Source organism: Emydura macquarii, unplaced genomic scaffold, assembly GCF_026122565.2.
Source record: "Emydura macquarii macquarii isolate MOO-44397 ecotype Brisbane River unplaced genomic scaffold, CSIRO-AGI_Emac_v2 contig_968, whole genome shotgun sequence".
Lineage (NCBI taxonomy): Eukaryota > Metazoa > Chordata > Testudines > Chelidae > Emydura > Emydura macquarii.
Window position 1 is genome coordinate 533,357 of NW_027131105.1, and position 19,229 is coordinate 552,585.

At 36.8% G+C, this 19,229-nt stretch overlaps 1 protein-coding gene across 2 annotated transcripts in view; it reads right to left on the reverse strand.

The window, feature by feature from the left end:
- Positions 1 to 19,229, reverse strand: part of VGLL4 (vestigial like family member 4) — a 133,084-nt gene that overhangs the window by 111,752 nt on the left and 2,103 nt on the right. For both annotated transcript variants that reach the window (XM_067543749.1, XM_067543750.1), the window contains exon 2: positions 11,833 to 11,909. In XM_067543749.1, the coding sequence (XP_067399850.1) occupies positions 11,833 to 11,896 (64 nt within the window). In that variant the 5' untranslated portion in view covers positions 11,897 to 11,909. The remainder of the gene's footprint in view (positions 1 to 11,832; positions 11,910 to 19,229) is intronic.

The following is a 19,229-nucleotide window of genomic DNA, read 5'->3' on the forward strand; positions in this document are numbered from 1 at the left end:
ATTATATAATGAACTGTGTTCAACTTCCTCTCACCAGCGCGCATTTTCTATGGCTGTTGTGGTTTTATAAATACAATCCTTGCCAATGCCAACCATTCATCAACTAGCCTGGGAGAAAAATTAATGCCATTTTGCCTGGCATCACAGATCAACGTACAGATCACTTGCTGAGATCAGTGCATGATTGACAACAGTTCATTTATTCAATAACTTGATTTTTTTCTGCTCATGAATTTCTGCAAAAAGATTGAGGTATTCAGCATCTGAAATTATGTTTAATGTTTTGCAACTTTTTTAATTCTGTGGATTGATCACAAAACAGATTATGAATATTTATTATTTGCTATTTGGGCTTTGATGGCGAGTTGTGACTATTGAGATAAATCACATAATATTGTTTCTGCTCCCAAATGCATGGTACAAACACTTTCACTGCAAACATTTGCATGTGCAAATATAAAATTGTTTCCACTGTTACTATCACACATGACTTTCACATTCATTTGCCACAAAGTTGCCAGAAAATATTCACAGGAAAAAAACTAAAAAAAGAGCAAAAGCATGGCTTTAGAAAAAAGAAAATTCTGTGTCAGACTATTTACTGACTTTTTTTTGCAGCATTCGCTGGCCCTATATGGTATACACATGATCGCCTTGCATAGAGCTGGCACTGCTCTTAGCTACACAAAAGATAGAAATGAGGCCTCTGAGGTTACAGAAGTATTAAAACCAGCTTACAGAGGATTGGGAAATTAGTTTGGAAACCATATTTACGTATGGTTCCACCTGCACCAGGTTCTAACTGAGTTTGGATGACCAATACGGACAGAGATTCATGCTTTAAAAATGTGTCTAACATGCATAAAATGTATTTAGAAAATTGAGGCCTCTTATACACTGGTCTTAACTTTCTAGACTAGAACAAGCTCCAACACACTTTGTCACTGGCCAATAAAACAGTGTAAGGGAAGCAGATGTTTCAAAAGGAACTTCACAGGACTGATTTGTTTTTAATAAATATAACAAAACAAATATATCAAATCCCAGTCCCACTCCTTATCTGTTTTTCCAGAATAGATCTCATCTATATCCCAAGCCCCTATTTCTCAGTCCTAACTCTTCTGCCTCTGCCAGTTACCTGACTCTTCTCTGAATCCCTAGGTGTGTTCTAAATCTGATAGGAAGAAAGTAGGAAGACTTTCCTGTTAACACATTAATTCATCATAAATTGAAAAGATACATCATGCCACATGGGGAGTTTATTTCTTTTCAGGAGATGGAATGATTTCTAAACACAACACATTTTTTGTCTAGCCTACTGATGCATCATCTAGGTTATGTTTCTCATACAAAAAAACCCCAAAAAACCATGAGTCAATCTGCTGCAAGACCATGGGAACTTGAAGCATAGTGAAAACATTCATAGAATGCAAGGGGAATTTCTTTGTTAATCTGATTTCTCTGTCCACTTATCTCAAACTAGATAAGAGGTCATCAGCAGTATCCCAACAAAACAAAATACAGAGTAAGATATTACTAAAAGAACCATACCCTACAGGAGAAGGCTTTCAACAGCAATATTTGCAGAAGCGGCCACAACAACTGTGCAGTGGTAAGTGAAAGCAGGTAGTGAAGCCCGGATGACTGCTCAGTGACTGCACCCACTGTACGCGATGCAGAGACGGCTCTGATGGAATGAGCTCTGATAGAGGCAGGAATGTGATTGTCATATCTAATAGGACACAGAACCCTGGGAGATCATAAGAACTTTTTAGCAGAAGCAAACAAGACAACAGATTGTCAGATTTCTTATTCAAGGGTCACCAGAGGTAAATTTTTGGCAGTTGTTTCACATGCAGAGTGCGCACACAAGTTTCTCCTTCTCATTCCTACAAGTAAAGCAAAATGGAAAGCGGGACACTACCTGGCTCATAAGGTTTGGAAGAAAATGTGACACTGGTTTAATCAGCACGGTATACGGACGGAATGTGTGGGTTTCCTGCATGACTGAGCTTGTAGCTCTCTGGCAGAAAAGACAGCAACTAAACAGTATAGTTTAAATAAGGAATTTGTTGGAGGGTTCTCTCACAGGGTCAGGAGGAACATCCTAAGGATGGTTACTACTAGACTGAGCTCAATGCAGCCTTACATAAGTCAGAATCTCCAGTTTAGCTGGATGAATGTCCCAAAGGAAGCGGGACTACCCCACCACCACGAGGGGTGAACACTCCCCTCCAAACAAATTCCATTTCAACCCTCACAGTCCCCATGGCTGTGACCTCAACCCTCCCAGAGCCGCTGGCCCCTTCAGGCTGCCCTGAAAACAGACATAAGTCAGAAGTTTAAAACTGGCTGCGGAAGCAGACTGCTCACATGATGTTATCACTAACAATTCTCCGTGGACTCTGAAGTAGAGTGATCTAGACTGGAGAGGCCCCTGGACTGAGAGTCAGGAGATGTAGGTACTACTCCCAATTCTGCCACTAGTTTGCTCTGTGACTTGGCTAAAGTCATTTCACCTTTGTGTGAGACTGTTTCCCATCCTATCCTATCTCCATCTTGTCTATTTAGATTGCAATCTCTTTGGAACAGGGACTGTCTTTCCCTGCTGTACACGATTAAGAACAATGGGTCCTATTATCAGCTGAGGCCTCTAGCCATTACTGTAATACAAATAAATCAATCATATTCATACTGGAGGGACAGTGCCCGAAGGCTGTGGCGCATTCAACAGTTAATGCTTTTTTAAAAGAGTATTATTAGCTACAGGAGATGAGGGATTTAGCACGAATCCAATATTCAGGTGTAAATGCAGTCAACAAACCCCCCCTGCAAATTTAATAAAGGAACTGACAGTCGAGCACCTATTTGCATAAGAACTCCAAGCTTTCTCCAACTTCTTTTTAATTGAAGAACTATATAGAACAATAAAACCAGATAAGCCCATTTTATGAGAGAGAGATCAAACCAAGAAACCTTTTTCAACTATAATGTATATTTGCAACTCTTTCCATTTATTGCTTTATGCAAGTTTTGCTACTGTGTTCATTATTTGCAAAATAAAAATTACAGGTAGCAAGTTACAAATCCTTATTCTGTGGAAAGGATTACTATCTCATATCCCAAATAATATAGTGATGTGGAGCATCTGTCCTTAACCTACACATGCATAACTCTCATTGATTCTACTGGGAGTTGTGTAAGCCTGCAAAGGCGAGAATAAACACCAACTCTGTTACAAACTTATTTTATTCTTGCATTGTAATGTTGTGCTGCGCATTTCCCATTTTCCTTAAGTATATGACTTTTTTAAAAGGAAAGATCATCTTAAAAGAACCCTAATGGTTACCTTAATGTAACTAAATAAGTTAAATCAGTTCAAAAATCTACTCCCTAATGTGGACACTCTTAAAATCACTTTCACTGAAGTCAGTTGCAAACCAAGGGCTTGTCCTCACAACACCAGTAAAGAGCACCAGAGGGGCATTTTTTAAAGCGTCCTAACATGCTGCACTGAATTGCCCTGGGCAGACCCTGCAAGCGCTTTCTAAAAGGTTCCCAGTCCAAGTAGGATTACATTGACACAAACCAGGTACCTTTTAGGGAGCACCAACAGGATCCGTTCAGGGAAGCTATAATTCAGCATATTAATGCACTTTACAAATCACATCTCTCTGCCATCCCACATAAATATGTTCAGTGTCTTGGGGCTTGTCTAAGACACTCAAACTGATTTAAGACCGTGTCCACACTAGGGCACTGCACCAATTAACTAAAGTGTTTTCCAAGCCATTTTAGTTAAAATTGGTCCAATCAGACCAGCTCTTATACAAACGATTATTTCAGTTTTAGCAAAATAGATCAACTGAAAAAAGCAAATGACTAAAAATTCACTATGAATAATTAAAAGATAATTGCTTTCCAGCACACTTCAGTCAAGTTACTGTCAGGTTCTACTCATTAAAAAACCAAGTTATCTGAGATGAAAATGTGATTAAAAAGTACAGGATGCTGTCCTAAATGTTTCATTATGCTATACTGAAAATCAAATAAGTGACTTGGAATGCCAAGCTAGTGAAATCATTTTGTGAAGCTATTTGCCTGCAAGTTCTTCCTTATTATAAACTACAACAATTTCATACCCATAAATCCATAAACATTAAACTTCAAAATGAAAAGTTAGCAAAAGAGTAATAACTTATCAGGCTGGGCCTTTTTTTTAAACCGCTTCATTTGCATAACCAGTACTACCAAGTTATTTCATTGCACGGTACCTAATTTGCAGAAGGCAGTTACAACATAGCAATAAAACAATTACATTTGATAATATATCTACTACAATAATGACAAAAAGACTGCAAGAGCACATGTATATAACACAGCTCTTTCATAAGCCTCCCCATGCTGTATCTCTGAAACACTCAAAAATAGAAAAGCTCACTCTGTTGCAATTTATGGTTGCAATTCTTCCACATTGCCTACTTCCAGCACTGAACAGCTACTCAAAAGCAACATTGACATTGCGTCCTTTTCCCCTTGCCTCTGGCAACCACAGTGATTAGGGACAAGACAGCAAGAGGATTGGTTGGTAGTGACATCATCTTATTGTTTTCTTTCAAGTGGAATAAAGGACTTGGAGTGCAACTAAGCAAACAATGAATTCCAGTAGGAGATGCATCTCTGTGCCCTCTGACTTAATTGTTATGGCTTCTAGAAAAAAAAAAAGTCTCTGTTTTTAGTATAAACACCTACTTTATTTAGCTACTATCATTCCCGCACCCCCCCCCCTTTTTTTTTTTTTAAATAAACGTGCCAATTCACTGTAAAATAGGTCTAGTTAACATTTGGTTATGTCACAGTGGTAATATTTGCAAATACAATTACCTTGGTCATTTATCATTCCACAATTCATCATTTTCCTGACTCGGGTATATTTGTTTAATAAATATACTTGATAGCAAGAAGCATTTTGCATGTCAGAATGATTTAAACTGCAGCTGTTAAAGTAACTACCAGCATATCTGATCTAACCAAAAAGGGTTGACACTTTTAAAAGTACTGCAAACAATGCACAGTGCAAACACATTACTATAAAGTTCAACTTTATTGACATAGGTGCAACTGCAAAAGAGTTGGTCAGATTTGTTTAAGGACATTAACAACAATCCTGGGAAATCTAAACAGCTATGCAATGGTTCTTTTAAACTAGGTTACAAGTTCAATATAGGCTCCAATTCTCATCACACTAAAGGCCCTTTACATCACTCTTGCTGCATAAAGAGGCCTTAAAGTGTGCAGGGTGGTATTAAGGGGTCTCTCTATAAATAAGAATCAGACCTATAGTGCACTGATAATTTTCCTGCTCATCCTTCCTTGTGTTAACAGTCTAGCCCTAGATCATAACAGATGGAACAAGGGCTAACAGAAGGTCTCTATACTAGGAAATAAAACCATTTTTATTGTGGTTATAAACTTCCCATGAAGCTGAATTTCAGTTCTGGGAAAAAACATGTTCCTGTCTTATTGTAAATCACCCAGAATATCACAAAATATGGTTTCCCCCCAAAGGGAAAAGATTTAATGAACAACAAACTGAAAGTGGTGAACCTTGCTGTAGAATGGTTATTACCCTGTAGTCAGAGCCAAAGACAGCTCATTTTGTACTGACAGTAAGGCCACTCTCAACCACACCAGGTCCCCAAAAAGAACTGAACAGCTGTAGCAATGCTCTTCCTGACAGATATGGAGATCAGATCCTCATAAAACTCATATCCGCTCATGTGAAGATCTGTTTCTGCTTGGTAAAAGCAGAAAGCTTGCTGAAATGTTGATTTGATTTGTAATTTTAAATGTGCCAAAGGGCTCAGAGCCTGTATATAGGACACTTTTTATTGTTCTCAAGTGAAAAAGAAATAAAAATCCATCAGAGAGAGGTATAGATGGGATGGGAGAGCTCTAATAATTTGAGCTTGATTATGCCTGGAGTAGAGGCATAAAAAGTCATATTTTTGTTTGGTTTTTTTTTTAAAACCAAAATGTACTATGCATTATATACATGCACATGGATGTATGTATTCTCGTTGAACAATCAAATAGTTAGAAGGAAAGAAAAAATTAAAATGAACAGTCTCTCTAATTGCTCAGACCATTTTATTTGCCCCATTTGGCATACTAGGTGTGTAGTCAGTCAGCTGTTTTCCAGGATTATACAACAAGCTGATTAGAGAAGAATATCTGATTGATGTGTAGTGAAATTACTTTTATGAACAGGTTTATTTCTTCACTGGCATCTAATGAATACCTATTTGATAACTGTTATTGCCACTTCCATATAGTATCATAGGAGTATAATTCCTTTATTTTCCATTTGTAAGCAAAATTAAATCTTGAGGATAAAAGCCAGCATTTGTCAGATACACACAATCCTATTCTAGCATTAAAGCAAAATCAAATAATTAATTTGGAGCAGGAACACATCAGGAAAAACCACCACATCTGGAATTCCAGTACAAAATTTGGGAAGTGGAAAACTAATGTGACATGGTTCATTTATCACAAAATAAAAATGAAAAAAGAACTTATTAGACTTTACACCAATGAACCAGCAGAAAAATAACCTCAAATTAGTAGATATGTTACCGACATTATAAAAAAAAATGTCAACAAATAAAAATGCAGTGGTTTAGTCTGCCTATGAATAACTAGAAAAGTTGATTAAAGACAAAATAAAAAGATTACATTCACAGACAATTTTCACTGTAACAAACACTTTACAGATTTTCCATTATGTATAAATATTCAGTATAGAACACTGGTGCGGTGTAGATGTGTTAACCAACAGCAGTATTGTTTATTTTTTGTGGCACACCAGGAATAAATTAGGCACTTTACTGTCAAGAATGAAGACAAGCGGCCAAATTCAGAGTATGTTCAGTGGTGTAAATTGGATTCTCTCACACTCAGACTAACTTAGACCTAACTACACCCTTTTAGCAATATTTAAGGAAGTCCGAGTATTTAACAGAGAAATGAGGTGATGGTGTAAGAAGGTGTAAGTTGAAGTGGATCTTTAGAGATATTTACGCCCTCCAACTAGAAGTTTTTTCTTGATACACTCCCTCTTTCCATCCCTTGACATGCAAGTTCTCTGCTAAGACTCCCTTTCACTCAGTGGGTCAAATTCAGAGGTGATGCAAGTGATATGCAGTAAAATAGGTACGTCTCAGAGAGCATAAATTAGTGCAAGACACACTGAAGTCAAAGTGTAAGTTACATCACTTTATACTTCTTACCTAAATCCAGCCCAAGATTCTGGCCTCACAGAGCTTAAAATCCAAACCACAACATCAGCTCAAGACAGGGTCCTTAGTACATGTTGAACCAATATAGATATAACTCATACCTTACCAAATTCATATTAAAAGAGTTCAAACAAAAGCTGCTTTAAAGAAAACTGCTTTAAAGCTTTTGTCCTTTCTACAAGTGTGCAAGTTACTTCAGAATGAATCAACCAATTCAAAGACATTGTTAAGATAATTTTCTCAGGACTCTTGCTCCTGTTTATTTCATCAGCAGTAGGCAAGAACAACTGCAATTATTTGCTGTATCTGATGTTTTTGAAAGTTAAACTGTTTCAATATTTTTTAGCAAGGGCGAATGATTTTGGCCCAAGAAGGCACACCAGTACAATGGGGTGGATTATAAAAAAAGTTTTTTATCTTTGTAATGTAAGGAGGTCAAGAATCAGAAAGATGAATATATTATATACTCACACCCAGCAATTTGTTAAACTCTATAGTTTCACAACCTAAGACAAAAGACATGAGACCTAACTTCTGAGATACTGAGTTTGCATCATCTTGATCACATGTGCATACCCCAAATCTCCAAGCCTTCTGAGCTGCACGCTGGCAGTGATTTTATTTCCAATTGTAATTATTTTAATGAAGTGATTAGTATTGGTAAAGCTTTGTTTCAACAGAGAAATCCAGCCTTCAGTTTACAAAAGAAAAATATGCGGATTAATGCAATAAAAATACAATTAAAAGACAGAAAAAGAAAAGTTTCATTCATCTATAAAGGTGATGTCATAATGAGGGCTCTGAGCATTCTGTGATTTGGCAGCAGGACTTGTTATGGACCGCCAGCTACACACAAAAGCAATTTAAAACCTAGAACACCAGATTCTCTTGTCAGCTTCTGCTTAGGCTGGTGTCTGACATCAGCAGTAGGAGCAAGAGTCAGATGATGACCAGTCTCACATTGTAATACCACCACATGCTCTACTAAAACCAAAGTTTCTAAACCAGTTGGGAGAACAATCTGTTCTATACAGTGCGGCTACTACTTGGTAGATTTAAAAATGCCCTTCTAAACCCAGTCATTCTACCTTCATGATTCTATTTTTTAATCTCACCTGCATGAATGGCAACATAGCCTCCAACAATTAGCAACTGACATCTTTTATGGTGTTAACATCATGTACCCATGATAAAGCAGCAGTGAAAAGAAAATCAAGTGCTTGAGGCAAAATAAGGCAACCTACATTTGTGTGTGTGGTGTCAATATACTTTATAACCCCTTCAATGAATCCACATCACAAAACAAATCCAAAGTCAACTTCTACAGAGGCTCAGGCATATGAATTCTTCATTTCTGGATACATTCTAATGTGTCACAGAATGATCCTTAGACATTTGGCATGCAGTCAAAGCTCAAAATTAGGTTTGCTTGGAATTCTGCAAGTGACTGTGCATTTTGAAGACAGAATTATGAGTTATCAGCACAGTAGAGTTCACTGAAAATTATTTTACCCTTTGTGAAGAAACTAACTTTACAGGATTACAGAATTCCAAGAGCTGTGATCAGAATTTATCATTAACGGCCACAAAAGTATATTGTTTCAGTAATAAAGTAGCTTTTATAGTAAAAAAAATCCATATTTCAAATTTGAGAATCTCTGAATTAGCAATTTCTGTAAGTTTAATTATTTCATAAACAATATTATTAAATGAGGATGAGGTTGGAATTATACAAACATTTATACTGCTAAAAACAGGTTTCATGCTTCCAAACGAAAGTTTCTGGACCAAATCCTTATTTTCAAGGGATTTACACTAATTTAAGCCATCGGAAGATCTGGCCCAAGTTGTACAGAATAGGGTTAGATACGCCTTTATAGAACTTTGAAATCCATTTCTGTAGAGACAGGGCTGAATTTATGGAATGTCAAAATATAATGTCAAGGATAAGATGAAGGACACAAAGTATCAGTGAGGTACAATTTACATATATATTTAAACATATATTCTATTCTATAAAAACAAATGAGAAAGTTAGGCAAGACATTTGCTTTTTCTTTTCATATATTTCCATCTTCCACATTTGGGAGCCAACTCATCTTTAATGCAAGTTGCCAGTGGATCTTAGTTCTGTGTTCTTCACATATATGAAAAACTGCTTTGGACTGTTAATAAATTATTATGCTTTTGTTTACTTGTATTCTAATGCATATTAAGTTAACATGTACTTTTTTTTTTTTTTTTTTAAATAAGTATCTCGAGTTCACTTTAGTTGGAAGTGGAATACTTTCTGGAAGCAGATTTAAAAAAAACAGCCCAAAAATCATCACTTAATGGTTACTTAATTCTAAATACATACACTACACCTCCTTTGTGTTCTTTGTCTACTTTTCTGCTTTCATTACTAGGCAAAAGATTTTTTCAATGTATTTATTTATTTTATAAACAGTAAGTATGATGTTTTCTAGACTGCGAGTTCTAAACGTGAAGGTCACACACACACCCTCTTTTTTCATGGTAAGGTGTTCTGAATTTTTTTTCCTGTTATAACACACAACCGTGGTATGGAAAAGACATGAAGCATTGACCTAGACAAATGCACCAATTTGATAAAAGGGATCCTGTGACACTGGCTGGGGAAAACAGACGGTGGGGGACGACACTTATGTTATTTAACATCAATACATCAAAATCATAATAATTAATGAGAGATATGCCATGTCAGGTACTGTTAGAAAGGCTATAATGTGCTAAGTAAGATGATAATGTTTATGTTCATGTGTTGTGTGTGTAATGGAAGTTATGGATATGGTTGATATATCTGTATTTCAAATTGTGCTGTGTTTCTGGGCGACACCACAGACAGGATGGCTGCAGCACTAACCTGCTTAATGGCCCATTAAGGAAATTCACAGGTACAATGGGCCCAGGGAGAGAAGACAGGGATATACCTGGTGAGTCACCAGTCATTCATGTGACCCTGGACTCCATCTTATTCCTGTAAATTTCCACAAGCAGCATGGCAAAGGCCAAAGGACATAAAAGGCAGCTGCACAACATCCATTTGTCTTCAGCCTACCTCTGGATCAACTTATCTACAAGTGAACTGAAGCTGTGAAACAAGGGACTGAGACCCATCCAGGTATTGGATGGATACCAGAGGGACTATACAAGCCTGCAAACTCCACAATTCTATTAGAAATCTGATATATGTGGATTTTCAAATCAATTGTATGTATGTGATTGCTTTAATCCTTTAACACTTCTCTTATAGTTTATTATACAAAGAAAGAAACAAACCTTTAGTTTCAGTTACTAAAGGATTGGCTGGCAGCATGGTATTTTGGGTAAGATCTAAACTTATATTGATCTGATACTGTGGCTGACCCTGCGTGGTCAGGAGAAACCTTTTCGGTAAAGAGCATAGAGTTTTAAATTACTGGTCTTCTTACTGGATCTAGTGGCCAATTGGGAGCCGGAGACTGAGATGCAGTAAAGGGGGCTGTGTATATTTTTATTTTGGCTTCTTGATAACCAGTGTGGGGAATCAGAAGCACTGTTTGTGGCTGGTTGGGAAGTCTGGCTTCAGTGTCACCCACCAGTGTTGGGAGAATATGCTCTCCTTTTACAGCCTCCTCTGACCTTAGTATTTTCAGGTGGCTACCGTAGCCACAGATGGGTCACAGACCCTACTTCAGGCAGCATGATCTTCATAGAAGCAACCACTCCTCTATACCTAACCTACAATACAAAATTCCAAATCAAATGCATTTAAACCTGCAGTCAAATACAATTACTGTGGAATCAGTCACTGTACACTGCTTATAGCTCTCCCAAGTTTAACAGATAACCTCTCTGATTTTTGACAAACATTATCTTTCGCTTGAATTTTAAAGAAGTGCTCTTAAGAAGAGTCAATTTGATATAAAAAGTAAGTTGGGGGAGTGGATAAAAAAAAGTTATTTCACTACACTACAAAAAAGGTTTTTGACTTTTAGCTTAAAGCAGTGAATACTGGCAGATGTCAAGTATAATAGTGATAACTGGTTTTTAAACACTGAAAAGGAACTTTTGTGGTCCATCTTCATGGGCTGAGTACCTGTGAGCTTCTTCGGGATGGACCGAATATATATCAGAGATGAAAGAGTCCTCAGTTTGTCAGGGACTCCATGTCAAATTCCCTACCCAAGAGCAGAGAGAGATGTACATGCTCCTGTCAATCCTTGAGCTCATACCAAAAACCAGGAACATTTTGTTTCTTGCACACCAGATGTTAAAAATAAATTGTTCAGTTTTTTTGCTTTTTGGAGACTATGGAAGACATCATCAAGAGTAGTCTGAAAACCCTTAGGCACAATTCCCATTTGTACACCTAAATTCCTTTGGCATTTCTTGAAATTTTCCCCTCTATAAATCTTAGATACTGCAAACTGCAGAAGACTAATCTAAACTGATATCCAATGTGCAAAAGTAAAAGGGCTGCACCAAAATAATGGATGAGATGACGCACAGAATTAAATTTTAGACTTACGTTTCTCATCATCAGCATGTACTAGAGATGCTGCTCTTGACAGAACATCCAATGGAGTCTCCATTCCTGGCAGGATCCTGTAATATAAAAGAGCCAGGTTTTTTTATGAGTTTCACAAAATTATATTCATAAGAGGTGAGAAGCTACTTTGTCATTAGATGACATATCTAACTCCCTATCAAATAAATACCACCACAAACTACTGTAAGCCCGTGAAACAGAAATAAATATCATTATCCCATCATATATAGACTAAATAAGATTGGTTTCAATTATATCTTAAGATTAGAGAACAGACACCGTTTCAGTCAGATTAACAATCATGAGGACAATTTATGCTTTTACTTCAATATGCCTGTGCTCAGGGAATCTCAGTTACATCACCGTGAGATAGGCAGGTATAATTATCTCCATTTTACAGACAGAGAATCTGAGGTATAGCAAAGTTAAATGACTTACTTGCCCAAAATCAAACCAAGTTGGTGGCAAAACTGAAATAAACCCCGGGTCTCCTGACTCCCTTTCCTGTGCTTTACACACAAGATCATCCTTCCACTCAACTACTCCAAAAGTGACTGCATTTCAATACTGGGGGAAGTAATATGCACATATATGGTTTGGGTGGAACTTGACCATAATCCTGTCCCCACTCCCCAAACACTTTCTTCTTTTATCCTCTTTCCCCTGATATTTTAAAAATCATACAACCAAACAAGCAACCTAATATCTAAACAAACAGTCTGTCATCCTGCCAGCTGAGCATTTATGCAAGTGTCACCATGCAGAAGAGAGAAATAGCTTTTCATGTTTTTTAGTCATAAAGTAACTAGAGCAAAGAACCAAGGAAGTCAGATCTTTTTGGTGCTCTCTGAACACTTCAACATTAGTTTACAATGGATTGCTTTTTGTGACCCTTGTAACTTTTTTTCTCTCCCATGCCTTCCACCCGCCCCAGTCAACAGCAACATATGGGAACATTCAAAGATGTAATTTGTTTGAAGAGGGGGAAAAAAAGTCAGTATGTCCAATCACTTACAGAAGTTTCACATCAGTGCGACTCTGTTGACATCAACAGAGTCAGAACCCTGATTCACACCTGTCCAAGTGAAAGAAGAACACATCAAAAGCTCGTAAACCACCAAGACATTGTTTAAAAAAAAAAAAAAAGTCATCTACCAATTAATATTGAGTACTCAAAGTTGTATAATCAGATCCGAATTTTTGTTTTCCCTCTTTGGTTCTTACTTTCATAAATATATATGGATATAAATCTTCATCTTTCAGAGCACAAGCCAACATTTAGTTTACAGGGGTTAGGAAAGAAATTTTCCTTAACTGCCTTCTACAGAGTTTCTTGCACTTGGATAGATGGACCTCTGGTCTGACCTGGTTTGGCAATTCTTATATTCCTTTAAAAGGTAAGATACAACATGCCCAAATTTAAATCAGCAAATTCCTTGTAGAAGGATCCTTTTTAATTTATAGGTACTGTGACGTACGTGCCTAGCACAACTCTGAGCACTGTAAAATAATATTTTTAAATATACATAAACTAAAAAAGTCCATCCAACAGAAATACTATGCAAAAAATTATAAGTAACCTGCCATTGTTTCACTTTAACATAACTCAATATTAGAAGTGTCTTCAAAAATAAAAAAGAAAGTTTCAATATAAACAACACAGAGGTATGAAAGAGAGGACTAACGTGATTGAGACAGTTATCAATTAAACAGGTTCCTTCACAAGCCAGCTGTAGCTAACAGCTCCCTTTTTAATAAGAGGGCAACATTATAGGCAGCAGTGCTAAGTAAACAAAAGGAGAGTAAAAAGCCCGGGCTGTTAACAATTCCTACTGATTTTTTCAAAAAGCAGTGTGTGATCACATTACAAGAACTCTTTTATTTTAAAATATAATTTCCCATCCTGACCAAAACAAGGTGGTGGCAGAAAGAGAAATTTCAAACTCGTGTATACAGGCTTAACAACAAACATATGTTTGGGGAATCATTTTCCCTGACTTTACTAATAAATCTCCCTGCCCTCCCATTCCCTACCTAAATAATGTCAAAGACTATAAAAAACAATCTAAAGTTTTTAAAGCATTAAGGGAAGAAGTGGGGAGGCCAACGCTCTCTGTTGTAAATATTTACTTTTTAAAGCCTCTAGTATGTATTTTCAATAGAAGATTCAGAAACCAGTCCTGTCCCCACTGATTTCACAGGGAGAAGGAAAACATCTGAAAACAACTAAGTACACTAGTTTAAGTTTAAACGGATTCTCACTCTCTAGAAGCATGTGCAAACAAACAAACACTAGAAAAATAAAATTTTGCCTGAGTCAATAAAGACAGCTGATTTCCTAACTTTTAATAAAACCATAACAGCAGAGAACAATCAATTTTTAGTTCTAGAAAGTTTATCTTCAGTACACCTTTACTTGTATCATAGCACCTCAACCATACTTCTCTAGTCTAGCAGCTTTAACCCCTTTTCTCTTTCCCTATAACCCCATGGGGCCAAGATTTTTCTTACCTGTTTACTCCCACTGGATTACTAAAAGTGCCACTTCATCTACCTTCTGGCATGCTGTTTCCCCAACAAAGTCAAAAATCATATTGACAAACCAAGTTATAGAATTGCAATTGCCAATGAATATATGATGTGAATGCATAAAAGTGAGGATTAAAAGCCTCCAAAATGCAAGCCTTTGTGCTAAATTTGAAGGAAAAAAACTGAATCCTCTACTAAGCCTTTAGCAAAAGGTGCGCTAGGTTTTGTTTGTCTTGGTTTGATAGTGCAGGGGATGTTATGAACAATTTGATACTGAAAGAACAGTTTGCTTTTAATTTTTTAAATAGCTTTCAAGAAATGGGCAATACAGATGCTCAGCTCCTTTCTGGAGCACACTTTGAGTAAGGTTATTAACTGGGGACACAAGTCCAAATTGAGGGAAGGACACAGGAACCTGGGTCTTGATTCTATTCATGATATTAGATTCTTGAGAAATAAATAACTATCAGCAAAACTTGACTAGATATACGTTTCGTATGTTATGATCTTACATATCCCTCAAAGCTTATTTCATGTGTGTGTGTGTGTGTGTGTGTGTGTGTGTGTGTGTGTGAGAGATAACTATAAAAGCGATAAAAATAAATCAATAAAATCAGAGATTCATTGTACAAAAGTTAACATATCATGCAGAATGTTATGTCCATTTGAAAAGGAGTTTTTTAAAGGGATACTGTTAGTATTGAGATCATCAAACTTTGAATATTGGAGTGGCTAAAAGTGTCTGGATTTTCCACAGATTTTTAGAAACATTGAAAATTATTAGTTACCTATATAGAGCCATACACTTACAGAATATTTTATAAAAAAGAGTGAGGTATGATTCTTCTCCCAAACAGCTCAGTCCATGGGCCAATGGTTCAGGGAAGGAAAAGAGTAGAGATTACTGATAAGACCAAGAAAGTTATCGGAAGGAATCCTTCCTACTAGTACCTTTTATTCCACATGTAGTCAAAAATTAGATGTTTGAAAGCCATGAATCTATTTGTCCATCCGACAGATACTACCTGGGCAGCAATAGCAATGCTAAAACTTCTCCAATCTAGCTCTTGTGCAATGCCCCCACCTTGTTCTGGAGGGCACACTAGGAATGAAAGGATAGGTAAAGATCTGAATAAACATGAAGATTGAACTATCAGAAGACCATAAAAAGACCATTAGATCCATATGTGGTACAGATACCTCTCCATCCATTAGTAACTGAGCTGAGTACAAATCCTCGTTTCAGATATGCCATAGTCATTTATCTACTTTACAAGATTTGAAAGGCTTCGTATCCCAGTACAAATTCTTCTAAACCAATTCAGTCTCTATCACCTTCAAATTTCTGATGGCTAGATGGGATGTGTTCTTCACAAACAACTATAAAGGAACTAAACTGGACTCTGGTTCAGGAAAGCAGCACTGTTCAGGACAGCACTTAAGCCTATTCTTAAGTGCTATCCTGTATCCAGGCCTTGATGGGGAAATCCAGGATTCCCCCATCAATTGCTGCTGCTGCAACAAGTATTTGAACATAATTTCCTTTGGGTAGACCTGACCTACCTACTAGCATCACATTATAAACGGGTTTCAGAGGTGCCTTATGAAATTTATAGCTAAAATGTAGAAGAGTTCTTACTATTTTTACTACTTCGGTGGAATATCCAAAACACAGTAAGATTTAAAGGGACACAATCACTTTGATTTCTGTCTGAATGTTATCCTCTGTATCAACTATTGTTCTAAGTTACACCTAAGATTACTGTTAACGGAAAGAGATCTCTTTCCCTCCCCCAATTAGTTTACTCATCACACTTTGGCAGCACTTTGTATATAGTCAATTTCTCTCTTCTCTGTGTGTGTCTCAATCGCATAGCAACAGGAAAAAGAAAAACATTTTGATAGATAAAAAATGACTGTAAAACTATAAATACTGGCAGGGTACTACTTTTAATTTTTATAGAAATCAGCTAGCTTTCATGACGCTGATCCACAGACACTTCACATTCAAACCTCACAGTTCAAACTTCACATTTCTCATAATTATAATTGGTATTCATTCATATAGCACTCACTAGTAAATCATCTGATTACTAAACTAACATGGTTGCTAAATGTAAAAGGTAAAGTGTCTGTTTGAGGTTTCACAGGATTGAAAATTCATCATAATGAAGGAGCTGTGGAATTCAGTAGACTGGTTCTGAGACTTTTTCAAAGCTACATCATCAGTTAGGGCCTGGTTCTCATTTAGGTCTCATAGTGACCTCAACTACCACCATCTTTTTTGACCGAATGCATGCTTAAAGAATTTTAGCGGCCTATGTAAAATGAGTTGGTGATATCTGAAGACCTTAATGTAGTGGTTGACAAAGGGTGTCACTTTTACTGAGAGTCTGTTCTGAAAAACCGAAGAGCAAATGGGCATGGAGAGTTGAATACTACCCTCTTTCCTCTTACAGACGGTTCTTCCAAATCAAGGTTGAGGCATAATGGCATGGAATGGAAGAAAGCATACCCTCCTGGCTGTCAAACACTACATTCAGAGGAAAACATTTTTTTAAATGTTGTTTTCTCTGAGTGTCAGATGGATCAATGCATTTCAGCTCTCTTAAACACTTTCTGTGTCAACTAAGCATGTTTTTTCCTACAATTTTTTTCATGAAGGCAGAAAATTTCTTTTTAGAAACTTTCAGCAATAAATTGTGCATCCATGTCATACATACATGAATGATTCAGGCTCTGTAGAAAATCTATCTCAATTTAAATATTTATTGAAACTGAATGTGTAAGTAATAACTGAGGGCTGATTTTAGGTCAATAATTTCCCATTTTCTTTGCACTGTTTTTTCCACTACAACATTTATCATCCCTCCCCCTCTTCCAACACTAATCAATGCCATCATATATTGAACTCTTACTACAGCACATTAACTTGGTCTTTTAATTGTTTAACAAGACAGAATTGGTGGTACTTTGATCAATCTAATGAATCCATCAGACAGACCAATTTCTGGGAGTAGGCAGTGGCTCCCTGTAAGTCATGTTGGTGGGTAAATGTCATATGTAAAATATTAGGATCAAGTTTGTTTGGTTTTTTACTATGGATATCATTTTTGGTCTTTGAATAAAATAAATATACAGACAACAATATTTTGACAATGGGTGTTCTAGATTATAGATGAGACCTTCTAAACCTTTTATCCATGCTGTCACTGGATAGATACCCAAGACCCTCTTTGTTCTTTGCAAATTAAATACATAAAATTAGAAGACGAAATGTGGAAATTTTAATAACTAACATTTCTAATGCTTCTGCTAGACCAGAAATGCCTTAATGATACAATTCATCAGTTACACAATCCCTTGTCTTTAAGCTTTTCAATTTGTCTTGCATCATTTTCTTCTTTTGATGTGCACAATCCCCCTTTAATAAGGTAACCTTTTAAAAAGGAAACTCTTAAGAATTATGTTTGAGGTATAAGCCAACAAAAACAACATAATTCAAAGTAAGGCTGAAATTCCATTCTTGTAGTGCCCTGTTTTTGCACAATATGGAGACTCACTTTCAGTAACATAATGCAATGATCTTACCTTACTGTCTCTGTATATTGCAGAGGTCAATTTAAAAACCCTTTCATAGTAGGAAACTTTCAACTTTATCACAAAGCAATACACTTTGCCTTCCCATTTTTTCCAAATGTATTGTATTTGCTATTTATCAAAGGTATGCACATTTAAACATGAACATCCTCCCACCTCAGGGCCCTGCTTCTCTTATCTGATCCTATAACATAGTCTGAAGAAATACACTAAAATTCACCAAGCTCTACTGGCTCTATATTAACCATGCTTTAAACTACTTTGGCTGATCTACACTCCCAGTTAAACTGCTTTCAAGACCACTTCAAGGAGAGTCGGGGCATGCCTACACAATGGGCACTACAGCAGCACAGTGATTTAGCTCTGTAGTGTAAATGCTTCCTCCATCAACTGAAGGAGTTTTTCCATTGATGTAGGTAAATCCACCTCCCAAGCACTGACCTAGCCACATCTACTCCAGGGGTTAGATTGGCTTAATCCACAGCCCCCATGGGGTGTGATTTTTTCACACCCTCGAGTGACATAGGTTGATCTAAATGTTAAGTATAGATCAGGGCTCAGTGCTGAGAATTGCTGACATCATCTGGTCAATTTCCTTATGTAGATGGATGTATAGTTTACCAAGTGCCTAACAGGACCAGATCGATAATGCTGCATTTATGACCTCCAACATTTTGCATGCCTACAGACTGATCCCAAATACAGGTTTATGATTTCATGCATGGATTAATCAGGAAGAGAAGCTGGGATAAAATGCGTATGAACAACAAACTTCCTCAGTAGCCGGCAAACAGGAAAATATAGGCCAAGAAAATTTGTGGATATTATAAATGTTATAGATTTTAAGACTAGAGGGACCATTATGGCCAGATTTGAGAGATTCTGCAGCCAAACAGGCCACTAATCTAACCTCCTAAACAACACAGGCTGGCCATATAATTTCATCCAGTTTCACTCTCACAGTAGAGCAAACTGTGTATATGTAGGATTCTTTAATCAACAGTACTGTATCTCACTTTAAAGATAGAGAGGCAGACATTTAAAGTGTAGGTCTGCTCAGAAAGTTACAATTTAAACGAAAACAAGCTTCTTCTTACTCAGTGATACCTGTTCGCTTTAGTGAGGTGGGAGGGAAGGGAACACGTTTTCACTGCTTCTTACTCCTGTCCACCTTCCAAAGCCAACACAGCTAAAGTAAGCTGGATTTTGTTGCTTTTCAAATATCAATAGAAAAAGTTACTAAATTC